General features: G+C 60.9%; 4 protein-coding genes across 4 annotated transcripts; 1 reads left to right on the plus strand and 3 right to left on the minus strand.

Annotated features, from left to right (window-relative positions):
• Window positions 1-2,532: 2,532 nt before the first annotated feature.
• LOC307179969 (paraneoplastic antigen Ma6F-like) lies at window positions 2,533-4,863 on the minus strand. The gene has a single exon (XM_079909857.1). It carries the CDS (start codon window positions 4,857-4,859, stop codon window positions 3,636-3,638), a length of 1,224 nt encoding a protein of 407 aa, XP_079765983.1. The 5' UTR covers window positions 4,860-4,863; the 3' UTR covers window positions 2,533-3,635.
• Window positions 4,864-12,139: 7,276 nt separating this feature from the next.
• On the plus strand, window positions 12,140-13,743 carry LOC307180684 (melanoma-associated antigen 10-like; the record flags this gene model as incomplete). The annotated part of the gene is made up of 4 exons (XM_079911049.1): window positions 12,140-12,199; window positions 12,514-12,611; window positions 12,760-12,830; window positions 12,905-13,743. The coding sequence occupies exon 4, from the start codon at window positions 12,970-12,972 to the stop codon at window positions 13,741-13,743; it is 774 nt and encodes a 257-aa protein (XP_079767175.1). The 5' UTR covers window positions 12,140-12,199; window positions 12,514-12,611; window positions 12,760-12,830; window positions 12,905-12,969.
• Window positions 13,744-20,035: 6,292 nt separating this feature from the next.
• On the minus strand, window positions 20,036-22,052 carry LOC307180685 (heat shock transcription factor, X-linked-like; the record flags this gene model as incomplete). Its single annotated transcript, XM_079911050.1, has 2 exons — window positions 20,036-20,551; window positions 21,507-22,052. The coding sequence occupies 2 exons, from the start codon at window positions 22,050-22,052 to the stop codon at window positions 20,036-20,038; spliced, it is 1,062 nt and encodes a 353-aa protein (XP_079767176.1).
• Window positions 22,053-22,803: 751 nt separating this feature from the next.
• LOC307180165 (paraneoplastic antigen Ma6F-like) lies at window positions 22,804-24,920 on the minus strand. Its single transcript, XM_079910305.1, has one exon. The coding sequence runs from the start codon at window positions 24,914-24,916 to the stop codon at window positions 23,663-23,665; it is 1,254 nt and encodes a 417-aa protein (XP_079766431.1). The 5' UTR covers window positions 24,917-24,920; the 3' UTR covers window positions 22,804-23,662.
• Window positions 24,921-25,449: the final 529 nt, after the last annotated feature.

Below are 25,449 nucleotides of genomic sequence, written 5' to 3' on the forward strand. Positions count from 1 at the left end.
GTAAGTTGTGCTTTTTTAGTATTCACTTGGAAACATTTTCTAAGTCCCTCTGTGTTTTTTCTCTTTGATCCATGGGTTTCCCAATATTTGAAGATATATTATCATTAGTACCATCAAATAAAATTCCCCCGTGATGAGAAAACTTATCATGTAAACTTGCAATACTGCTAAATTTATGGAGACTGTTTTACAACTCTGGTATGGCGTGTCCGGGTGAATGTGCAAAGCACCCTCGTAAAGAATCTGTGTACTCTGTGTGGAGGCCAGGGCCTTGCCCTGCCCACCCACCTCTGCAATTCCTGTGCCACCCGGACAGAGGCGACCTGAAGCTCTCGATGCCTCATGCAGTGGGCCAGAGCCCCTCCCTGGACCCCACAAATCCATCTGCCATGGCCAACAGCCTCCACCAGATCACAGCAGCCCCAGCACCTCCCCCCTCTCAGCTTCACTTACGCCCCCCCGTGGCCAGGCGGCTCCTCCCCGACCCCTCGCACTACATCCCCTCCATACACCCTCCCCCACCCACCAGCTGGTGGCGCTCCGCTCTGGGCCCTGGAAGCCGGGCGCCCCGCCATGCGTAGAGGTCAGACGGCCTCTCTCACCTCCCCACACCGGGGAGTCCTCCCCCGAGCACACTCAGCGCCAGGGGCTCTCGCTTCTCGTACCCCAGACGCAGAGCCCACCCGTCTTGCCCCCGCCCACCCGGGAGCCGGAGCCCCCTAACTGCCACGAGCGTCCTCCCCCCCACCCCACGCCCCGCCCTGCCCCGGCGGGAGCTCCCCTAACGCCTACCGCACCCGCGCCCGGGAGTCCTCCCCAGCGACCCCCGCCTCAGCCTTCCTCCCGCCACACGCAGCAGCCGTTAGCCCTCCCCTCCGGTCTCGGCCCCGGGGGTGGGGCCCGCCCGTCCGATCCTCCCCACCCCCGCAGCCAGTCGTCCTCTCCTCTGGCCCCCAAGGCCGGCCCCACCCGACCAGCAGGAAGCCCTCCGCTCAGGCCCCCCCCACGCTTAGCCATCAGCCCCACCCTCTGCACCCCGACTCCAGAACGCCCCCCACCAGCCACCCCGGAAGCCAGCGGTCCTCCCCTCTGACCCGCTCACTGGGGGACCCTTCCCTCAGCCCCCCTTCAGCCCGCTACCCTCCGCCGCCGCTCCCCCACTCCCAACCGAGCAGCCCGTAGCCCTCCCCCGACCTCCACTCCTTCCCGGGGCCCCCGGTACCTGCGGAGTCCAGCCCCCGGCAGAGCCCCCGCCTGTCTCCTGACTCGCTCTGACTCTGTGGATGGCTCCGGAGTCCCGCTCACGAGGGGCTGAAGAGCTCGTCTCAGCAGAGCAGCCAGGAACTGTGCCGCCGACTGTCCCAGGCACTCTGTGCGAACGCCACGTGGGCTTCCGGGAGCTTCCGGAAGATGAAGGAGAAAGTTCTAGACGTCTCTTTACCGAGAAACTGGTTGGATCAGAAGAGCACGTGAGGAGGCGCTCTGCTACGGAAGCAGCAGTAGCCATGCGCACTGAGGGCCTGAGGTCCCAAGGCTTGGCGCCTCCGGAAGCGAAAGACACGCCCATTGGCCTTCCACCAATAGGAAGGCCTCCTGCGAGGCTGCGGAGTTGGGGGAGCGAACTTGGCGATGCAGAGCCCGTTGTGGCAAGTACGTCCATTTGTCTTTACAGGTGGTTTTCTACTGTGATTGATAATGTCATAAACCTATTCTTATTTCTTTGGTTTGTTTTAACTTTTGAATTTTATTTTATGTATTTTTTTATACAGCAGGTTCTTATGAGTTACCCAGTTTATACCTATTAGCGTACATATGTCAGTCCCAATCTCCCAATTCATCACCCCCCCCGCCCGCCCCCACCATTTTCTCACCTTGGTGCCCATATGTTTGTGCTCTACGTCTGTGTCTCTATTTCTGCCCTGCAAAGCGGTTCATCTGTACCACTTATCTAGGTTCCACATATGTGCATTAATACACGATATTTGTTTCTCTCTTTCTGACTTCCTTCACTCTGTATGACAGTCTCTAGATCCATCCACATCTCTACAAATGACCCAATTTCGTTCCTTTGTACGGCTGAGTAATAAATAATAGTAATAAAGCTCTTCTTCATATGGACTGGTTTCTTGTCTAGCTGTATCAACTAGCCATCTTCTCACATGGCACAAGAGGATGAGGCAGCCGTCTGGGGCCTCTTTTATAAGGGAGGTAATCTCATTCATGAGGGCTCCCCCCTCATGGGCTAATCACTTCCCAGGGCCCCACCTCCAAATCCCATCCCTTTGGGGGTTAGAGTTTAACAGGTGAATGAGGGGGAGAGGTTTACAAATATTCAGTCCATAGCAGTGTCTGTCCATCTATTGTTGCTCCTATGTTCCCTTTTTCCTGCTGAGATAATCAAGGTTTTCATTTACATTTTAACTTCTCTACTGCCTTTTTAGGCAATTATCAGTTTTTGCTAAAACTTTACAATTCACCTATGAAATGGAAAAAAGCGCTCACCATCGCTGGGTCTGCAAAGTGCCTACCTTACCCTCTCCCCGGAGAGGTGTCCCATGGGTGCTGAGCAGGAATCGGACTCTGGACCCCCGCCCTCACCCGCAGCAGCCCTTTCCCTCCATTGCCCACAGCAGAGGCCAGACTCAGATGAAACGTTCAGGGAAATTTATTAAACAGAAACATTGACTGAAACCATTGAACACAGGGCATAACAACACACAGAGGAACTTCTAACGGCCACCGGAGCTCACGGGTCCCGGCCTCACCCAAGGTCCTCAAAAAGGTGCCTCCGCTACACCCCACCCGGCGGCCCTCCATCCCCCCCCAGTCTCCCTTCCTGAGGGCCCCGCGGGTGGCCTCTCGCCAGGAGGATGGGCGCCGGCCATGCCCGCTCCCCCCAGGGCAGACCCTCCATTTCAGGCCCACATGCCCGGGGCCTGGCCCTGCCCTATGGCGGGCACAGGACAGTCCCACAGCAGGGCGCACGCCACCGAGCCGGGGACGTGGAGTCCCGAGGAACAACGGGGTGGCCCAGCAGAACACAAGCCCTGGGGGGCCTCCCGCAGACCTCCTGCAGCCCCGGTCAAGGTCTTCCTTCCCAAGGTCCCAGGTGGGATCCCAGGTCCTGGGGTGGGTGCTGGCTGTGACCTCGTCCATCCCGTCCTTCCCGCCGGCTCCTGGGACTGGGCTCGGGGTCTCCACGCCACGCAGGGGTTGGGGGAACTGCTCAGAGGAGAACACATGCACATTTCCACAACAAGAAGCAGCGCTGGGCCTGAATCTATGACCAGAAAGCACACGTTGAGCTCACGACACTGGCCCACAGAGACCAGAGCCTTGGCTGGCTCGTGGCGCACCTCAGGGCTCTGCGAGGGGACGATGGCTAGGGTGTGTGTGTTGGGGGGAGGGGAGCGGGGGCTGGGGGGTTCCTTGACACCTGGGTCCCTCTGGGGCCTACAGGGACACATTTGGGCTTGCCAGTACAGGGAGCAACCTGCCCCAGGGGATGATGAATAGGGGTCCCCTCTCAGGAGGGAGGCCCAGGCACCTGGAGTGGCCCCTAATATGGGGCCAGTAGGCTGCCAGGCCTGGCCTCCCCCTGCCTGCAAGCCTGGCAGCCCCACGGCCTGCTGAGCCTAGTGGCCCGAGGTGGACCCCGGGGGGCTCATCTCTGCAGCCCCGTCCTCATTTCCCGGCTCTTCTGGGATGGGCTTGAGCCCCTCCTCGGGGGTCTCCTCGGCCTCCTGGCCTCCTGCCTGGGCGAGGCCCTCTGGCTCCCAGCCAGGACCTCCTGGGGCCACCGGGGAAGCACTGCCCATCCGGCCAGGCATGGGGACCCTGGGGGCATCTGAGGGTCCTGCCTGACCTAGGCCCGCAGGGGCGGCAGCACTTCCATCTTCCTGAGTGGCCGCGGACGCCTTGCTGGTCTCCCCAGGGCCAGGGGCTGCCCTGGCGGCACCATGGTCTTCAGGGGCCGCCTCGCCAGCCTTGGCAGTGCCGGCAACTGCCGCACTGGCCTCCTCACGTGCCGGGTGGTCCTCGGCGCTCCCTTCCTTGGAACGGGCGGCCTGGGCGGTGCTATCTTCACCATGTGCAGTGGTGCCTGCGGTGATGGCCTCATGGGCCGGGGCGGCCTGGGCGGCTGCTGCCAGGACTGCAACGTCCACACGGGCCTCTTCCTGCCCTGGGAAGTGCTCCCTGCTAGCCGGGTCGGCGTCCCAGGCCTCGGTCTTCTGGATGAGCCGCAGCATCCCCGCAAAGCCGGGAGGCCTCCTCATCAGCCGCCTCCTCCTCAGCGTGTCCCGGAGCGTGTCGTTCAGCCGGGCCCGCGTCAGCACCTGCCGGGCGCGCGCCTGGTCCGCCATGGCCGGGTGGATGGCCCCCTTCTCCAGGGCCGACTGCAGCAGGCCTTCCAGGCGCATCACGTACGCAGAGAGAGTCTCCTGGGGCCGCTGGGCACAGGTCACGAACTTCAGCCGAGCACTCCCCCGGGGGTCCTTGTTCCCAAACACCTGCACCAGCGCGGCCAGGCAGTCCTGGGCAGCCAGCTCGGGATCTTCCGCCAGGAGGCCGCGCAGGAGGTCCAGCGCGGGGCCGCGCAAGCTCTCCACCAGCCTCCTCCTCCTCTCCCTCTCAGACACGTGGCGCCACAGGTGCAGCGTGTGGCTGGCCTGCTCCAGCCAGCTCTCAGAGGACCCTTCCCCGTGGCCCGGCTCTTCCAGCCCAGAGAAGGTTCCCAGCTCCTGGTAGCCCATGCTGTCCAGCACGGGCTGCGAGGCCTGCCTCCACTGCTGGGTCCCGGGCCCTGCCTCACCCATGGCGCCTGCCGCTGTCACAACTGCTTCCTCAGGCGCAGCCATTGCCCCGCCCGTGGGTCCTGCCATACTCAGAAGTCCTGCCACGCCTGCAACATTTCTGTAACCTGCAGCTCCTTCCTCATCTGACTCAGCTCCTGCTTCACCTTCAGCTCCTGCTTGACCCTCAGCTCCTGCTTGACCCTCAGCTCCTTCCACACCTGCAGCTCCTTCCTCACCTGCAGCTCCCTCCTCACCTGCAGCTCCCTCCTCACCTTCAGCTCCCTCCTCACCTTCATCTCCCTCCTCACCTGCAGCTCCTTCCTCATCTGACTCAGCTCCTGCTTCACCTTCAGCTCCTGCTTCACCCTCAGCTCCTGCTTCACCCTCAGCTCCTTCCAGCCCTGCAGCTCCTTCCTCACCTTCAGCTCCTTCCTCACCTGCAGCTCCTGCTTCACCTGCAGCTCCTGCTTGACCCTCAGCTCCTTCCGCACCTGCAGCTCCTTCCTCACCTTCAGCTCCTTCCTCATCTGCAGCTCCTTCCTCATCTGACTCAGCTCCTGCTTCACCTTCAGCTCCTGCTTTACCTGCAGCTCCTTCCTCACCTGCAGCTCCTGCCTCACCTGAGGTTCCGTCGTCACCTGCAGCTCCTTCCTCATCTGACACTCCTGCTTCACCTTCAGCTCCTGCTTGACCATCAGATCTTTCCCCACCTGCAGCTCCTGCCTCACCTGAGGCTCCCTCCTCACCTGTATCTCCTGCCTCACCTGCAGCTCCCTCCTCACCTGCAGCTCCCTCCTCACCTGCATCTCCTGCCTCACCTGCAGCTCCCTCCTCACCTGCAGCTCCTTCCTCACCTTCAGCTCCCTCCTCACCTGAAGCTCCCACCTCACCTGCAGCTCCCTCCTCACCTTCAGCTCCCTCCTCACCTGCACCTCCCTCCTCACCTGCAGCTCCCTCCTCACCTTCAGCTCCTGCTTGACCCTCAACTCCTTCCAGACCTGCAGCTCCTTCCTCATCTTCAGCTCCCTCCTCACCTAAGGCTTCCTCCTCACCTGTGTCTCCCTCCATACCTGCGATTCCCGCCTCCCCTGCAGCTTCCTCCTCCCCTGCAGTTCCTGCCTCACCCGCCCTGCCAACCACTGCTTGTCCCTGGGGCTGCGCAGGGCAACTGGGTCTATCCTGTGAATCAGCATCAGGGGCCTGGGGCAGGCAGACCACAGTCCAGGGCCCTCCCTTGCCTGGTATTTGGCGGGGGAGCAAGCTTCGATTTAAACACTCAGCAAACTCGACCAGGGCAACACTCGACCCCAGCTCCTTTCTGTAGACCTTGCCCAGCACTCGGTACCTGCCCAGGGAACGCAGGGCAGCCTGCACAGCCTCCTGGAATTCCTGGTCTTTGCAGTCATCTGGGATTCCCAGGATGAGCAGAGATCGCTGAGCGTTCACGCCCATCGACCTGCACCAGTCCCGCAATACCGCCAGAGCCATCGCCATCTTCGAGGACCTGAGGGTGGGGGGAAGCGATCAAACAGGTGTGCACAGGCTGTTGAAGTGTGGGAATCGGCCTGTGGGTGCAAAGAGGAGAGAATCATGTTTGTGCCACACAGCCCACCCTAGTGCCCCTCACAGCAGCAGCCTGGAGCACCTCCCTGCCCTGTTTGGTTTGTTTGACTTTAGGAAACTTTTTTTATAAATTACATTTATTTACAAGATAGAAGGCTAGGGACTTCCCTGGTGGCGCAGTGGTTAAGAATCCACCTGCCAGTGCAGGACACACAGGTTCGATCCCTGGTCCGGGAAGATCCCACAAGCCGCGGAGCAACTAACCCCACGCGCCGCAACCACTGACCCAGCGCTCTAGAGCGCACGAGCCACAACTACTGAGTCCACGTGACACAACCTCTGAAGCCCACATGCCTGGAGCCCGTGCTCTGCAACAAGAGAAGCCACCGTAATGAGAGGCCTGCGCACCGCAACGAAGAGTAGCCCCCGCTCGCTGCACCTAGAGAAAGCCCGCGCGCAGCAACAAAGACCCAACGCAGCCCAAAGTAAAAATAAAATTTAAAAATAATAACAAAAGAGCACTTGTTGCGTACGACTCAAGAAACAATAATAAAGTAAAATAAAATAATTTTTTTAAAAAAGACAGAAGGCTCGTCACCTTTTCTACATTTCTGGCCTCAGTTTTAGGAAGCTGCCTTTTTCCCAAGGAATTTTTCAAGTCTTCCAATTTGTTAGCATAAACATTTCCATAATGTCCCATAATATTCCCCTACATCCTCTTTGTTAATGTACATCTGATCCGTAACGTTGGCCCTCTTTCATTCCTCATATTGGGGATCAGCGTTCTTTCTATGTTTCCGTGATTCATCGTTCTAGGACTTGCTCGGTTTCCTTGCTCTTTTGAAAGAAGCGCATGGCTTCGTTCACCGTGTCCATAATTTGCTTTCTATCACTGATTTCCTCTCTTAGCTCTCTTATTACTTCATTTTATGTTTCCTTTGCTCTTCTTCTTCTAGCATCTCTCAATGGACTGTCAGCTCACTGATTTTATGTCCTGACTCTTTTCTAACAGAAGCATTTAGAGGAATACAGTTTCCTCCTGTCGCTTTTTGCTGCCTCCCACTAATTTTGGTAAGTTGTGCTTTTTTAGTATTCACTTGGAAACATTTTCTAAGTCCCTCTGTGTTTTTTCTCTTTGATCCATGGGTTTCCCAATATTTGAAGATATATTATCATTAGTACCATCAAATAAAATTCCCCCGTGATGAGAAAACTTATCATGTAAACTTGCAATACTGCTAAATTTATGGAGACTGTTTTACAACTCTGGTATGGCGTGTCCGGGTGAATGTGCAAAGCACCCTCGTAAAGAATCTGTGTACTCTGTGTGGAGGCCAGGGCCTTGCCCTGCCCACCCACCTCTGCAATTCCTGTGCCACCCGGACAGAGGCGACCTGAAGCTCTCGATGCCTCATGCAGTGGGCCAGAGCCCCTCCCTGGACCCCACAAATCCATCTGCCATGGCCAACAGCCTCCACCAGATCACAGCAGCCCCAGCACCTCCCCCCTCTCAGCTTCACTTACGCCCCCCCGTGGCCAGGCGGCTCCTCCCCGACCCCTCGCACTACATCCCCTCCATACACCCTCCCCCACCCACCAGCTGGTGGCGCTCCGCTCTGGGCCCTGGAAGCCGGGCGCCCCGCCATGCGTAGAGGTCAGACGGCCTCTCTCACCTCCCCACACCGGGGAGTCCTCCCCCGAGCACACTCAGCGCCAGGGGCTCTCGCTTCTCGTACCCCAGACGCAGAGCCCACCCGTCTTGCCCCCGCCCACCCGGGAGCCGGAGCCCCCTAACTGCCACGAGCGTCCTCCCCCCCACCCCACGCCCCGCCCTGCCCCGGCGGGAGCTCCCCTAACGCCTACCGCACCCGCGCCCGGGAGTCCTCCCCAGCGACCCCCGCCTCAGCCTTCCTCCCGCCACACGCAGCAGCCGTTAGCCCTCCCCTCCGGTCTCGGCCCCGGGGGTGGGGCCCGCCCGTCCGATCCTCCCCACCCCCGCAGCCAGTCGTCCTCTCCTCTGGCCCCCAAGGCCGGCCCCACCCGACCAGCAGGAAGCCCTCCGCTCAGGCCCCCCCCACGCTTAGCCATCAGTCCCACCCTCTGCACCCCGACTCCAGAACGCCCCCCACCAGCCACCCCGGAAGCCAGCGGTCCTCCCCTCTGACCCGCTCACTGGGGGACCCTTCCCTCAGCCCCCCTTCAGCCCGCTACCCTCCGCCGCCGCTCCCCCACTCCCAACCGAGCAGCCCGTAGCCCTCCCCCGACCTCCACTCCTTCCCGGGGCCCCCGGTACCTGCGGAGTCCAGCCCCCGGCAGAGCCCCCGCCTGTCTCCTGACTCGCTCTGACTCTGTGGATGGCTCCGGAGTCCCGCTCACGAGGGGCTGAAGAGCTCGTCTCAGCAGAGCAGCCAGGAACTGTGCCGCCGACTGTCCCAGGCACTCTGTGCGAACGCCACGTGGGCTTCCGGGTGCTCCCGGAAGCCCCAGGAAGATGAGGGAGAAAGTTCTAGACGTCTCTTTACCGAGAAACTGGTTGGATCAGAAGAGCACGTGAGGAGGCGCTCTGCTACGGAAGCAGCAGTAGCCATGCGCACTGAGGGCCTGAGGTCCCAAGGCTTGGCGCCTCCGGAAGCGAAAGACACGCCCATTGGCCTTCCACCAATAGGAAGGCCTCCTGCGAGGCTGCGGAGTTGGGGGAGCGAACTTGGCGATGCAGAGCCCGTTGTGGCAAGTACGTCCATTTGTCTTCACAGGTGGTTTTCTACTGTGATTGATAATGTCATAAACCTATTCTTATTTCTTTGGTTTGTTTTAACTTTTGAATTTTATTTTATGTATTTTTTTATACAGCAGGTTCTTATGAGTTACCCATTTTATACCTATTAGCGTACGTATGTCAATCCCAATCTCCCAATTCATCACCCCCCCCGCCCGCCCCCACCATTTTCTCACCTTGGTGCCCATATGTTTGTGCTCTACGTCTGTGTCTCTATTTCTGCCCTGCAAAGCGGTTCATCTGTACCACTTATCTAGGTTCCACATATGTGCATTAATACACGATATTTGTTTCTCTCTTTCTGACTTCCTTCACTCTGTATGACAGTCTCTAGATCCATCCACATCTCTACAAATGACCCAATTTCGTTCCTTTGTACGGCTGAGTAATAAATAATAGTAATAAAGCTCTTCTTCATATGGACTGGTTTCTTGTCTAGTTGTATCAACTAGCCATCTTCTCACATGGCACAAGAGGATGAGGCAGCCGTCTGGGGCCTCTTTTATAAGGGAGGTAATCTCATTCATGAGGGCTCCCCCCTCATGGGCTAATCACTTCCCAGGGCCTGAGGGAGGACTGAGGGGAGCCTGGACCCCAGAACAGAGTTGGCCCTGGGAGGCCAAAGGGCGGAATGAGCACGTGCAGCACTTCCTGACATCCGGGTCTCAGAGACGCTGCGTAGGGGGAGCACGGGGCGGGGTCTCAGAGAGGCTGGGTAGGCGGTATAAGGGTCGGGGTGTCTGGTGGGCACGGGAGAGAATCCCAGGTCCTTCGTTGAGTCAAGGTGAGTGCCCTGAGGGAGGACTGAGAGGAGCCTGGACCCCAGAACAGAGCTGGCCCTGGGAGGCCATAGGGCAGAATGAGCACGTGCAGTACTTCCTGAAATCCGGGTCTCAGACACGCTGGGGAGGGGAGTATGGGGCGGGGTCTCAGAGAGGCGAGGGAGGGGGTATAAGGGTCGGGGTGTCTGGTGGGCACGGGAGAGAATCCCCGGTCCTCCGTGGAGTCAAGGTGAGGGCCCTGAGGGAGGACTGAGGGGAGCCTGGACCCCAGAACAGAGTTGGCCCTGGGAGGCCATAGGGCGGAATGAGCACGTGCAGCACTTCCTGACATCCGGGTCTCAGAGACGCTGGGGAGGGGAGTACGGGGCGGGGTCTCAGAGAGGCTAGGGAGGGGGTATAAGGGTCGGGGTGTCTGGTGGGCACGGGAGAGAATCCCAGGTCCTCCGTGGAGTCAAGGTGAGTGCCCTGAGGGAGGACTGAGGGGAGCCTGGACCCCAGAACAGAGCTGGCCCTGGGAGGCCATAGGGCGGAATGAGCACGTGCAGCACTTCCTGACATCCGGGTCTCAGAGACGCTGCGTAGGGGGAGCACGGGGCGGGGTCTCAGAGAGGCTGGGTAGGCGGTATAAGGGTCGGGGTGTCTGGTGGGCACGGGAGAGAATCCCAGGTCCTTCGTTGAGTCAAGGTGAGTGCCCTGAGGGAGGACTGAGAGGAGCCTGGACCCCAGAACAGAGCTGGCCCTGGGAGGCCATAGGGCAGAATGAGCACGTGCAGTACTTCCTGAAATCCGGGTCTCAGACACGCTGGGGAGGGGAGTATGGGGCGGGGTCTCAGAGAGGCGAGGGAGGGGGTATAAGGGTCGGGGTGTCTGGTGGGCACGGGAGAGAATCCCCGGTCCTCCGTGGAGTCAAGGTGAGGGCCCTGAGGGAGGACTGAGGGGAGCCTGGACCCCAGAACAGAGTTGGCCCTGGGAGGCCATAGGGCAGAATGAGCACGTGCAGTACTTCCTGACATCCGGGTCTCAGAGACGCTGCGGAGGGGGAGCACGGGGCGGGGTCTCAGAGAGGCTGGGGAGGCAGTATAAGGGTCGGGGTGTCTCGTGGGCACGGGAGAGAATCCCAGGTCCTCCGTGGAGTCAAGGTGAGGGCCCTGAGGGAGGACTGAGGGGAGCCTGGACCCCAGAACACAGTTGGCCCTGGGAGGCCATAGGGCGGGGTGAGCACATGCAGCACTTCCTGAGATCCGGGTCTCAGACACGCTGGGGAGGGGAGTATGGGGCGGGGTCTCAGAGAGGCTGCAGAGGGGGTATAAGGGGCGGGGTGTCTGGTGGGTACGGGAGAGAATCCCAGGTCCTCCGTGGAGTCAAGGTGAGTGCCCTGAGGGAGGACTGAGGGGAGCCTGGACCCCAGAACAGAGTTGGCCCTGGGAGGCCATAGGGCGGAATGAGCACGTGCAACACTTCCTGACATCCGGGTCTCAGAGACGCTGCGTAGGGGGAGCACGGGGCGGGGTATCAGAGAGGCTAGGGAGGGGGTATAAGGGGCGGGGTGTCTGGTGGGCACTGTGGAGAATCCCAGGTTCTGTGTGGAGTCAAGGTGAGGGCCCTGAGGGAGCACTGAGGGCAGCCTGCAGCCCAGAACTCAGTTGGCCCTGGAAGGCCGTCACGTGCAGCACTTCCTGACATCAGGGTGTCAGAGAAGCTGGGGACCTGGGATAAGGGGCGGGGTCTCATGAGGGCAGAGGGTAAAATGTCAGGTCCCTGGTGGACTAAGGTTAGGGCCCTTAGGCAGGACTGAGGGGACCCTGAGGGAGGACAAAAGGGACCCACCAGGTCACCGCCCTTGCAGGTGGCCGTGGGAGGCCCCGGGGTGGGATGAGCACGGTAGGCCTGTCCTGACGTCCTGACGTCAGGGTCTCGGAGAGACTGGAGACCTGGTATAAGGAGCAGGGACTCACACTGGCAGACGGGACAATCCCAGGTCCTGCCCAGAGTCCAGCCTGCACGCGAGGAAGGAAGGACTGAGGACGTTAGACCCCAACACAGGGAGGGATCCTTTGCCCTTCCGCGGGGGCCTTGGAGGCGCCAGAGCACGGTCAGCAGATGAGATGTTTCCTGACCTCTGGGTCGGGGTCCTCAGGAGGTCAGGTGTTTGGTGTGAGGGGTGAGCCTTCAGGTCCAGAGGGTGGACTCCCAGGACCCCGAGGGAGGACTGGAACAGGGGCCTCAACAGAAACCTGCCCCTGTGGTCAGCGCTGGGAGGCCAGGCAGGATGTGAGGAGGAGGTGAGGACCCAGCATCTCCCCATCCTAGGACCCTCGGGAGGCCCTGGGCAGGTGCGGCCACCTGTGGGGCCCCCTCACTGCTTTCTGTTCAGATTCGGGGTCCTGTTCTGAGTTTCCCCTCCGGCCTGCAAAGGGGAGGGTCCAGGCCCTTAAGGGGAACAGTGAGCACGACGAGCGACCCCGAGGGGACCACCCACCCCAGAACTCAGCACTGGGGGGACCTCACAGAGTCCGGCCCAATCCTCCTACCAGCACCGAGGCCCAGAGCTGTGCCACAGTGTACACAAGAGGTGCGCCCTCCATTCCTCTTACAGGGGCTCCAGGAACCGGGAGGCGAAGGCCCAGGTCTGAGGACCGTGTCCTCAGGGCACAGAGCAGAGGAGGCCCAGGCAGCGCCAGGAGCCAAGGGGAGGTGCGTGCCCTGAGTGTGTACCCAGGGGCTCCCCCTCCCAGAACAGAGGGGACCCCACAACACCCAAGTCACCCCACCGCCCTGTCAGCCCCAGAACCTGGGGCCGTGCTGGCTGCACCCTGAGGAGCCCCCTCACTTCCTTCTTCAGGTTGGCAGGGGACAGGCCACCCGGGAGGAGCGCCCCTGTGAGGCCCGAGGGCAGCCCTTGAGACGAGACCTGTAAGTGGCCTTTGTCAGGGCTGCCCAGGGTGCCTTTCTCCGCCGAGGCCGCTCACACCCCCTCTCTTCCCCAGGTACGAGGTCCCCTGCCCACACTCCCGTGGGCGGCCCGACCCCAGTGATCAGGCCCCCGGTCGAGATGAGTGAGCTCCGCCAGCCTGAGGCCGACCTTGAGGCCCCAGTCCCGGCCCAGGGTCCGGTGGAGGCGCCGCTGCTGGGGGCTGCGGGGGAGGAGGCCGCATCCCCCTCGTCCTCCGCCTCCCCTGGCGCCCCCTCCTTCTCCGCCTATGCCGAGCCCTTGTCCCGCGAGGCACTTGTTGCGCTGATGGCTGACCTGGTGGGGTTCCTGCTCGTCAAGTTTCGTACCGGGGAGCCGACCTCCGAGGCGGAGATGCTGAGTACGGTCGTCCGGGAGCATCGGGACCACTTCCCCGTGGTCTTCCGCCTCGTTTGCGAGTGCCTGCAGCTGCTGTTTGGCGTGGACGTGAAGGTGGTGGACCCCCGCCAGCGCACCTACGTCCTGGTCCCCACCCTGGGCCTCACCTGGGATGCAGTGCTGAGCGACTGGCAGCGCACGCCCGAGGCCAGCCTCCCTCTGCTGGTCCTGACCATGGTCACCCTGTTCGGTGACCGCGTCCCTGAGGAGGAGGTGTGGGAAAAGCTAGGCACCCTGGGGTTTTGTGGCGGGAGGGAGCTGCTCACCGAAGTGTGGGTGCAGACGGGCTACCTGAAGTACCGGCAGGTGCCCCACAGCGACCCTGCCCGCTACGAGTTCCTGTGGGGTCCCCGGGCCTACGCGGAGGCCAGCAAGCGGCAGGTCCTGCAGTATCTGCTCAGGATCAATAGCATGGATCCCAGGTTCTTCCCATCCGTGTCTGCAGGGAGTGTGAGCGATGAGGAAGAGGGAGCCTGAGCCAGTGCAGCAGCCAGTCCCACGTCCAGCAGCTTCTCCCGTGGGGCAGGAAGGGGGGCTGATCCTTCACTCTGAGTTTGAAGAGGGAGCGGTCAGCCTTCTAAGCAGTGAGAGCCGGGCGAGTTGGGGGAAGCCGGTGTGCAGCATTTTGGGTTCCTGTTGTGTATGTTGACATGGACTTCCATGTCGTTTTCTTTAGGAATTTTTCAAATGTTGGTTCTTTGAATAGAAGACTAAACAAGCTTCAGTGTCTAACTTTGTGTATGACGTTAATCCCACAGGTATTTGCACTAATTCAGTTCAAGAACAAGAGTTTTGCTGTTTTGTAAGAGAGGTTGGGAAATCTCCCAGTTCGTTTTGTGACCGTGTACAAGATAACAGGGAATTGGAATCAGAACTGCTCTGGAAAGGTGGAAGTACTTAGCAGTGCTATAGATGGGAGAAGAAATAGAAAAATAAGAGTCATTGTTGTTCCAATTCTTGCTTCCCTGTCTTGTCTGTCATTCTGTAAATAAAACGAACTATCTCTGTTGAGTTGGATTTGCACGGGTATTTTAAGAAAGTAGGAGAAGGTTCATCTGCGTCAATAAGCCCCCTGCCCACTGGCTTGTTTATTCCGCAGACCTCCACGGAGCCTCTGCTCTCCGGAAGGGCCTGTGTTAGTAGCGGGAACGCTAGGAAAAGCAGGACACACCCACACCTAGAGTGATGGTCTAGGAGCCACTGTCACATGAGGAAGGTGGTGAGACGTCCCCTAAGTCCCACAGAATAAGACAACATGGGACGAGGCGGTGGGGCTCCAGGAGCGAGCCCTGGAGTGTTAAGTGCCCCGAGCCAGGGCACTTCGGGCCTTTGGGAAGTGGGGGTTCCTTCTGTGGGAGGTGATGGTGATGAAGCTGGGTGGTGGCAGCAGCCGGACATGCAGAGGGTGTGTCTTGGGTTGCAGGGGAAAGTCTGAAATGGGACATTGCTGTGAGATGTCCTTCTGGGTCGTGGATGAAGCCGAGAGAAATCGCCCTGGGGCAGGAAGGAAGGGGTGCTGGCTCTCGTTGCATTGCAGTGGGCCACAGTGAAGAGGTAGGTGTTTCATAGCCGCCATCTGCAAGGATTTCCAGAGAAATGAGGGTCTTGCTCTTTGAAGCCCTGCTCGGTATTCCCGGGGCTGGCCCTCCTCTCCCTGCCCTGGGAGAGCCAATTACCAACTGTATGGAAACGACCATTTTAGTCACCTGGAGTTTACTTTGGCCACTTGTGAGCAAGGTCTAGATTTCAGTGGGATGAAATGAATGAAAATAGGGGGTTTGAAAGAAGAGAGGCTGCCGAAGTGGAAAGGAGTCGCCGTGTGACTGGAATCCTGGGAGCTTTGCGTGAGCTGCACCCAGCTGGGGAAATCACCACCCTTCCCTCCATGCCGACAGACACACACACACACATCCAAATTGAATAATATATCCTCCAGGAGTAAAACACACAGAACAGCAATTTTGACTGGTATTCTATTCCGTTTCCTATGGAGCTGCAAATTCTCTGAGATGTCATGAAAAGAAAGCAATTTCCAGAGGGGAGAAGGACAGAGTCTGGGATCAGAATAATACTAGAAATAAGTCCTAGCCCCTAAGAGGCAACGTCCGCCAGTGTCCCCGCGTTCAGGCAGGTGCAGAAATACGGCGGCATCAGAGACCCACAGGTTTGGGCTGTGACCTGGCATCGAAAGGAAGGGGCAACTCCTGGGCCTAATGGGATTGGGAGGTCACTGCAGTGGGAGGTGCAGACGGCGCCGGGGGCTAAAGAGGCAGCCCTCCCTGCTGAGCGCCGTACGACAACGTGAACATTACGTGGGATCCTGGATTTGAAGCACCTGCCATATAGCAGGTGGGCACTTGGAAAAGGTGGAGAATTTCAGGGCCAATGGAACCTGCTCAGACACTCCTGCCGGAAAAGAAGGGGATTTTGTCATCACAAATGGTAAGCACTCCCGGGGGAAAGCAGGGATTCCTAGTGCCCGTTCGTGCAGTGAACTGACTGATGGGGGGCAGTGCTAGCCCAGGGACGGCCGTGGCAGGCGGCGCAGCAGCGGCCGGGACACGCCAAGAGCGCCCCAGGGACATTCAGGGAGGCACTTTTCAGGGGGGCAGCAGCGCCCTCCCCAGTAGACTCTGGACGAGCACACATCACCCCGGCACACAGCCAGTCCTGACCAGGGCGGCGCAGGGCACACGGGAGCTGCTGCCCATCAGCGGGAAGCTCTGACGTTCTCTACGTGCGCTGAGCCTGCCCCCTGAGGGGCTGGTGTGAGTTGTCTCAGCCGTGGCCCTGTTTCCCGAGAAGCCCCCATTCCCCAGCCCCAGCTAAAGTCTGCTCTGAGCTCCAGCCTCCTTGGCAAAGGGCTGACCTCCCGCCTGGCTCTCGCCTACCCTCCTCTGTGGCAAATATCGCCGGCTGCTGCTTTAGGGGCCTTTGTGAGCAAGTGCGGGGCCCGGGCCTGTGCCTGTCCGTGGTCCCTGAGCTGGGGCTGGGCACAGGGATAGGGCTGGGTTGGTGGCGGGATGCAGGGTGTGAAGCCAAGTGACATTCACAAGACAGCAGCAGGGTGTAAAGCCACGTGTGAGCAAGCATCCAGGAGGAGGGGCATCCGCAGGGCCCTGAAGGGCACAGACACTCACGCCCCGTGGGGATGCGGAGAGTCCTCCAGCCCGGCGGTCCCCGTGCTTTGAATGCAGGCTTGCCGCCTGCCTGACAGCCAGTGTGCCCGGGGAAGTGAGCCTGCAGGAGAACGTGGGGCCACCACGCCGCTGGGACAGAAGGGAGCAGAGTGGGCAGTGGAAGGAGAGAGCAGGGCCCAAGCCTGAGCATAGGAGCCGCCTTCAGAGGGCCGTGCCTCGGACCCCCACGTCCGGGACCCTTCTCCATCCTCACGCCCTCAGTCCTAGACCCTCACCCTCCTCCCTGGCCCTCGTGTCCATTTCACGAGAGATGGTGACCTGATGGGGCTGGGGAGGCCACGTGGGCAGAATCCAGTGTCAGGCTCTCATGGGCACTAATGCCCGGCTTCCCTGTGTTTCCTCCATTATGTGGCCTGAGGCGTCAGGTAGTAGGACCCCGTGGAGGACAGCTGAATCCCCCTTGACTGTTGGGGAGACAGGTCAGGCCAGTGCGGGGATGGGTCTTTGCACGCATATGATGCTTAGCTTGAATAAGAGTCCTTCTAGTGACAAGCTGATCAAATCATGGAGACTCCCTACGCCTCGATTTCTCCATCTGTAAAATGGGCCTCCTAACAGTACCAGGCAAAAGCATTGGTGTGGGTTTCCCCACGATGTGACCTGCTTGTAAAAAGCCTGGGCCAAATGAAGTGGTCGGTGGCTGTAGCTCTTGTTACTGAGTGTGTAAGAAAGGTGCGCCCTCCCCCATGTTGTGAGGATTCCCGACCAGTGCACGTCTTGGGATCCCCGCGTACGTGGGTTAGCGCAGTTTTTCTTTCCTCGTGAACATTTGTTGTCAGAATGCTTGGGCTCGCCTTCCTCGTCTTCTCGCTTGTCCCCGTTCAAGATGAGGCGGTTGATCTGAGGTGTCGCCTCCATTGGAACACGGGTGTTTGCAGCTTTAGGTCCCAAGTGCCTCTTTGGCCGCGTGCCATAAGTCCTGGGGCCTTTGGTATGTGTTTTCTTCATTTCAAAGTATTTTCTAGTTTCCCTTGTGATGTCTTGTACGTTCCCTGGGCTATTGTTATGGACTGAACTGCGTCCCCCCAAAATTTGCATGTTGAAGCCCCAATCCCCTAGAACCTCAGAATGTCACTGTGGCTGGAGTTAGTGGTTCTTAGGTTGAAATGAGGCCATTAGGATGAGGTCTAATCCAAGATGGCTGGTGCCCTTGAGGGAAGAGCGGATCAGCACACGCAAGGAGAGAAGGCAGGGGCTGGGGGTGCGTGCACAGAGGGTGACCACGTGAGGGGCGGTAAGAGCACGGCCACCTGCAACCAAGGAGACCGGCCGCAGTACAAGCCACCCCTGCTGGACCCTCCCTCTCGGCCTCCTGGTCGGAACCACCGTGAGAATCTGTGTCTGCTGTTTCAGCCCCTCATCCTGTGCTGTGGGCTTTGGCATCGTCCCAGACTAATGCGGTTATTTGGGGACGCACGGCTCAATTTCCCTCTCTTTGCAGATTTCCCACATTTCCTTCTGTTATTGAGGTCTAATTTCACTCTATTTTGGCCAGAGAACATAATTGGTATGATTTCAGCCCTTTTGTTTGTATCCCCTTAAGTTTACTGAGGGATGCTGTGTGGCCTGACGCGTGGAGTACCCTGGAGAACGTTCTAGGTACGCTTGACGAGCACGTGTCTACTCTGTTCTTGGGGCTAATAGTCTACACATGTCATGAGACCTAGTCTTTGTACAGTGCTGTTCAAATCTGTGATTCCCGTACTGCGGTGCTGTCTGGTCGCTGTACCCATAATGAAAGCAGGCTGTGTTAGTCTGCTTAGAGCTGCCATAGCCAAGTCCCACAGAGGAGGTGGCTAAAACTACAGAAATGTACTGGGTGCCAGTCCTGGTGGCTAGAAGTCCAACGTCAACTGGCTGGAAAGTGCAGTCTCAGGTGAGGGAAGGCGTCTCTTCCTGGCTCGCAGACAGCTGGTTTTCTCTTGGTCCCTCACTTGGCTGCTTCTCTGAACAGGTTGTGGGGGAGAAGGGAGGCAGGGAGAGAGAGTGGGGGGGGAGAGAAATGGAGGGAGAGAGAGGGAGGATGGGAGGGAGGAAGAGAGGCTGAGGGAGGGAGAGAGGGAGGGAGATCTTCGGTGTCTCTTCCTCTTTTCCAAAGGACACCGCTCTTGTCGGACTGGGGCCCCACCCTTGTGACCTCATTTAACCTTACTGACTTCCCCAAGGGCGTTATCTCCAAATACATGCGCCTTGGGATTAGCACTGCAACAGGTGGACTTAATGGTTGGGGTGGGAGCTGGGGGATCCATTTGAATCCATCACAGGGGGGACCGAAGTCTCCCACTTCTACTGTAGACCGGTTTCTTCCGTCCCCTCTGTCCATTTTTGCATCGTTCACTTGGGGCGCTGCTGTTGGGCTGCTCAAGAGACCCCCCTGACGTGCACTAGCTGTTGCATTGTGACAGACGGGAGCGGCAGATGGGACCACCCCTCACCCGGGCAGACCCGGGGCTCCTCTGGCTGCTGGTGCTTGGATCATTCCTGGTACCTTGGGTCTACTTCCCCTCCTCCCCCAACCCACCTGTTTTTTTCTTTTCTGTGTTTCTGGCCACCCCACAAGGCTTGGGGGATCTTAGATCCCCGACCAGGGATTGAACCCGGGCCACCGCAGTGAAAGCATGGAGTCCTAACCCCTGGAACTCCAGGCAATTCCCGCTCCCCGCCCCCTCCTTAGCAGTGTTTGGGAGGGGATGTCGCCCTATCGCTGTGACAGCCACAGAGTCCTGGCCAGGTCCCCCGGCCCATCCCCCACACGTGGAGGCAGCAACTGTGAGCTGGGGGTGCGCCCTGGCCTTCAGTGCTCTGTACACATCACTGGGCGCTGACCACAAGGACTCGCGGTATAAGCGCGACACCCCAGCGCCCAGACGGTGGTGGAGCATGGCGCCCTTGAAGTGTTTAGCTCGAAAGGCAAGGAAAAGAGAACCAGGAAAATGTCTCCAGACGCAGGACCCGCAGTGAAAAGCAAACCTCAATCCTGCTGTCCAGACACCAGAGAGCACCCCCAAACTGAACACCCGCAGGCCCCTGCCAGGGACCGTCACCTCCACACCTGTGCGTCTCAGGACAGTAAGGGCTCTTTTCAGGCCTCTGACCAGGGGAGGCCTGAGCTCTTCTCATCTGTCAAATCGAGACCCTGCTGGACACGATGCCCCCGCAACTGTGAAGCCGCGGGTGCCAGGGCCTTCCTTGTGCTTGTCCAGCCCTTCAAGGGTCTTTCTAGTGGGTGGACACAGGGCGTCTGAGGGGCTTCTCCAGGTGTCTGCTAGGTGCCCGCACTGTGCCGGGGGTGGGCTGTCACCTGTCATCGTTTCCTGCTGAGGGGACTCAACTGCTCAGCCACGCCCAGGACGGAGGCGCCAGACACGTGTTGGGTGGAACATCGCTCTCATGTCCCCGTGCTCTTTACTGCCCTGCAAGGTTCTGGCCGTGTTACCACCTCCGTGTGTCTGCAGGGTCTGCCTGGTCAGGGTCCTCTGTGGGCCTGCCTGGAGGGGCCGGGTATTCCAGGAAAGAGCGGGAGCCCACGCAGCGATGGCAGAAGTGGCTCAGCGGCCGACGGATCAAGGTCAGGGAGGCGGCAGGCCTGGCGGCCACCTCAGGCACCCAGGGTGCGCAAGAGGCAGCAGCGCGGCCCCCGGGAACTGCGCGGGGTGGGGGGGCAGGCTGAGGAGTTGGGAGGGCGTGGCCGCCAGGCCCGGCACGGGCCAGGGAGGACTCATCTGGGCGGGAGGCCAGGCGCAGCAGAGCCAGGGCACCTCGGCTGGCTGGGCCACCCCTGCCAGGACAGGGACTAGAGGGACCAGAATCTGCACGTTGGGATCCGGCGCGGGGGGCTCAGCTGCTGTCCAAGGAGGGGCCGGAGCGACAGGGTCAGTCCCGGCCAGGGCGGAGGCATGGTCGAGTTGCGGGTAGCTCGGGGTCCCCTGGATGTGCTCAGGAGACGGTGGGAGGCCGTCCTGCGGCTCCGCGGCGCTGGGCGCCGGGAGGTGCCCCGGGGCTGCCGGCTCGCTGTCCACCTGCCCGGATGCTGGTTTAGTGTGTACTCTCGGCTTCATCCTCACCAGGAGGTGCGGGCAGTGTCTCTGAAACAGGGGACTGTGGTAGAAGTGTAACTGAGGTCGCGGTTGAGAGAGAAAAGGAAACCCCGAGTCACAAAAGAGTTGCTCGCAAGCAGCAGCCGCCTGGCTGGGCCCCTGGGCGCCCTCCCCCAGCCGACCCAGGGCCTCTTTGGAGAAAGCGGGACCCGGTCCCAGCAGGACGCTGTGCCCCAGCTTTGACATCCCTGAGACTCGCTCACTCACCATCACCTTTCGCCCTTGGAAAATGACTGAAAATGGCCCCTTAGTATGAGTACAAGGCCCACGAAAGGGGACTTGGCGTTTGCAGGTACGAGACTGCAACAAGGTTCGGTAGCTTTCTAAGGAAGTGTCCGAATCGCCCCCTGGCCAGCACCTCCAGGGGCCAGACCGGGGACGCTGACTGCTTCCCAGGAAAGGACCTGCGCCCCCACTCAAGTGATGCTCTGGAGCTATGGGAGTCAAGGGGGCACACAGACCTCCCCCCTCCCCCCGGCGGGCCACTGTCCCCGAGCAGGAGGACGGGAAGGGCCAGCGTTGCAGCAGTGTCCTCTTGTCCCCCGCTGTGACTGCGGGTCAGGCACGAGCGGCACTGCCCACGTGTCAGGAGTACAGGATGACGCCTTGCCCGCGTGTGCTGTGAAATGATCACCACAGGGGGTCCAGTTCACACGCATCACCTCACACAGACACACCAAAGGGAAAAGGAGGAGGGAGAGAAGTGACGTCCTTGTGCTGAGAACGTTTCGGGTCCCCCCATAACAACGTCCCAACACAGCTCGCGGCACTGCCAGCTCCGGCCGTCACGCCGGTGCCCAAGTACCACCTTTAAAGGAAGCTCTCCCGACACGCCTGCCGCCGTCCCAGGCGGCCCCGGGGTTGGCACCCGCCCCCCACCCCCGGGCCCAGCGGCTCAGCCCCTGGAGAGGGCTCCTCCCCCGCCGTCCCCCGCCCTCCTTACCTCGCTCAGGACGTGGGCGGGCCGCTCCTTCGTGGACAGGTTGGTCACGCAGAGGGACGTGTGCATGTCCTGGTACACTTTGCTGAATCCATAGCGGTTAAGCTGGCGGATGAAGCTCTCCACACGTTCTGTCTTGAACACCTTGTCTAGGCCGTCCCTGTCCAAAACCTCCTTTTGAAACAGCGGCCTGTTGACGCCTATGCAAGTTCCGTCTTCATTCCACCCAATGGATGCAAAGCGACTGCTGTGGACGTTCGTCCACAGCTTCCTGGGAAAGGGGTGGAAGAGCAGGCTGCCTTCCCACACGGCCTCGCAGGCGGTGCGAGGCCTTTTCAACAAAGGCTCTTCCGTCAAATCCTGGAAAGCGGCTTCTCCAGGCAGCAGCCTGAGGTCGGGGTGCCCCGCGGGCACGGGCTGGTCCAGGGCGAGGGACTGGGGGGTGCAGCTCCCTGAGCCGAGGGCCGGAGCCGCTGTGTCGGGAGGAAGAGGCGCCTCGCCGAAGCCGGGCGCCCTGCCCGCGGCGGGGCCCTTCTCGTCCGCAGCCATGCGGAGCGCGGCGTGCCCCTCCGCCACGTAAACGGGACAGTGCAGCGCGGCCGGCAGCACCCTGGGCTCACACTCCCGCTCAGCCCCTCACAGAAGTGCTCCGGTTGCTCGGGGGTGACAGCACAGCCCAGCCAGGAAGTGACATCCTAAAGGGCAGGCCCGTCAGCATGTCAGCCTCCTGCTTCACGCCCGTCATCGCAGGGGGCACGAAGACACTCGTGCACGGGTGCAGAGCCACAGGCCGAGCGCTCGTGCAAACCGGCCACGGCCTTCTGGTCCCGGAGCCCCCGGGCCAGGCAGACGTGCACGGACCCACGTGTGACCCACGAGGTCAGAAGTCCTCCTGTGTGTCCCCTGGCCTTCCGGGCCGTGCACAGCACCCATGATTTCAAGCACGAGCATCGCCCGAGACGCGGCCCACGGTCAAGGTCGCTAAAACTTTACGATTCACCTATGAACTGGAAGAAAAACCCTCACAATGTCTGGGGCTGCAAAGTGCCTACCTTACCCTCTCCCTGGAGAGGTGTCCCATGGGTGTTGAGCAGGAATCGGACTCTGGACCCCCGCCCCCACCCGCAGCAGCCCTTTCCCTCCATTGCCCACAGCAGAGGCCAGACTCAGATGAAACGTTCAGGGAAATTTATTAAACAGAAACATTGACTGAAACCATTGAACACAGGGCGTAACAACACACAGAGGAACTTCTAACGGCCACCGGAGCTCACGGGTCCCGGCCTCACCCAAGGTCCTCAAAAAGGTGCCTCCGCTACACCCCACCCGGCGGCCCTCCATCCCCCCCCAGTCTCCCTTCCTGAGGGCCCCGCGGGTGGCCTCTCGCCAGGAGGATGGGCGCCGGCCATGCCCGCTCCCCCCAGGGCAGACCCTCCATTTCAGGCCCACATGCCCGGGGCCTGGCCCTGCCCTATGGCGGGCACAGGACAGTCCCACAGCAGGGCGCACGCCACCGAGCCGGGGACGTGGAGTCCCGAGGAACAACGGGGTGGCCCAGCAGAACACAAGCCCTGGGGGGCCTCCCGCAGACCTCCTGCAGCCCCGGTCAAGGTCTTCCTTCCCAAGGTCCCAGGTGGGATCCCAGGTCCTGGGGTGGGTGCTGGCTGTGACCTCGTCCATCCCGTCCTTCCCGCCGGCTCCTGGGACTGGGCTCGGGGTCTCCACGCCGTGCAGGGGTTGGGGGAACTGCTCAGAGGAGAACACATGCACATTTCCACAACAAGAAGCAGCGCTGGGCCTGAATCTATGCCCAGAAAGCACACGTTGAGCTCACGACACTGGCCCACAGAGACCAGAGCCTTGGCTGGCTCGTGGCGCACCTCAGGGCTCTGCGAGGGGACGATGGCTAGGGTGTGTGTGTTGGGGGGAGGGGAGCGGGGGCTGGGGGTTTCCTTGACACCTGGGTCCCTCTGGGGCCTACAGGGACACATTTGGGCTTGCCAGTACAGGGAGCAACCTGCCCCAGGGGATGATGAATAGGGGTCCCCTCTCAGGAGGGAGGCCCAGGCACCTGGAGTGGCCCCTAATATGGGGCCAGTAGGCTGCCAGGCCTGGCCTCCCCCTGCCTGCAAGCCTGGCAGCCCCACGGCCTGCTGAGCCTAGTGGCCCGAGGTGGACCCCGGGGGGCTCATCTCTGCAGCCCCGTCCTCATTTCCCGGCTCTTCTGGGATGGGCTTGAGCCCCTCCTCGGGGGTCTCCTCGGCCTCCTGGCCTTCTGCCTGGGCGAGGCCCTGTGGCTCCCAGCCAGGACCTCCTGGGGCCACCGGGGAAGCACTGCCCATCCGGCCAGGCATGGGGACCCCGGGGGCATCTGAGGGTCCTGCCTGACCTAGGCCCGCAGGGGCGGCAGCACTTCCATCTTCCTGAGTGGCCGTGGACGCCTTGCTGGTCTCCCCAGGGCCAGGGGCTGCCCTGGCGGCACCATGGTCTTCAGGGGCTGCCCTGGCGGCACCATGGTCTTCAGGGGCCGCCTCGCCAGCCTTGGCAGTGCCGGCAACTGCCGCACTGGCCTCCTCACGTGCCGGGTGGTCCTCGGCGCTCCCTTCCTTGGAACGGGCGGCCTGGGCGGTGGTATCTTCACCATGTGCAGTGGTGCCTGCGGTGATGGCCTCATGGGCCGGGGCGGCCTGGGCGGCTGCTGCCAGGACTGCAACGTCCACACGGGCCTCTTCCTGCCCTGGGAAGTGCTCCCTGCTAGCCGGGTCGGCGTCCCAGGCCTCGGTCTTCTGGATGAGCCGCAGCATCCCCGCAAAGCCGGGAGGCCTCCTCATCAGCCGCCTCCTCCTCAGCGTGTCCCGGAGCGTGTCGTTCAGCCGGGCCCGCGTCAGCACCTGCCGGGCGCGCGCCTGGTCCGCCATGGCCGGGTGGATGGCCCCCTTCTCCAGGGCCGACTGCAGCAGGCCTTCCAGGCGCATCACGTACGCAGAGAGAGTCTCCTGGGGCCGCTGGGCACAGGTCACGAACTTCAGCCGAGCACTCCCCCGGGGGTCCTTGTTCCCAAACACCTGCACCAGCGCGGCCAGGCAGTCCTGGGCAGCCAGCTCGGGATCTTCCGCCAGGAGGCCGCGCAGGAGGTCCAGCGCGGGGCCGCGCAAGCTCTCCACCAGCCTCCTCCTCCTCTCCCTCTCAGACACGTGGCGCCACAGGTGCAGCGTGTGGCTGGCCTGCTCCAGCCAGCTCTCAGAGGACCCTTCCCCGTGGCCCGGCTCTTCCAGCCCAGAGAAGGTTCCCAGCTCCTGGTAGCCCATGCTGTCCAGCACGGGCTGCGAGGCCTGCCTCCACTGCTGGGTCCCGGGCCCTGCCTCACCCATGGCGCCTGCCGCTGTCACAACTGCTTCCTCAGGCGCAGCCATTGCCCCGCCCGTGGGTCCTGCCATACTCAGAAGTCCTGCCACGCCTGCAACATTTCTGTAACCTGCAGCTCCTTCCTCATCTGACTCAGCTCCTGCTTCACCTTCAGCTCCTGCTGGACCCTCAGCTCCTGCTTCACCCTCAGCTCCTTCCAGCCCTGCAGCTCCTTCCTCACCTGCAGCTCCCTCCTCACCTGCAGCTCCCTCCTCACCTTCAGCTCCCTCCTCACCTTCATCTCCCTCCTCACCTGCAGCTCCTTCCTCATCTGACTCAGCTCCTGCTTCACCTTCAGCTCCTGCTTCACCCTCAGCTCCTGCTTCACCCTCAGCTCCTTCCAGCCCTGCAGCTCCTTCCTCACCTTCAGCTCCTTCCTCACCTGCAGCTCCTGCTTCACCTGCAGCTCCTGCTTGACCCTCAGCTCCTTCCGCACCTGCAGCTCCTTCCTCACCTTCAGCTCCTTCCTCATCTGCAGCTCCTTCCTCATCTGACTCAGCTCCTGCTTCACCTTCAGCTCCTGCTTTACCTGCAGCTCCTT

This window comes from Stenella coeruleoalba, assembly GCF_951394435.1.
Source record: "Stenella coeruleoalba genome assembly, chromosome: X".
NCBI lineage: Eukaryota > Metazoa > Chordata > Mammalia > Artiodactyla > Delphinidae > Stenella > Stenella coeruleoalba.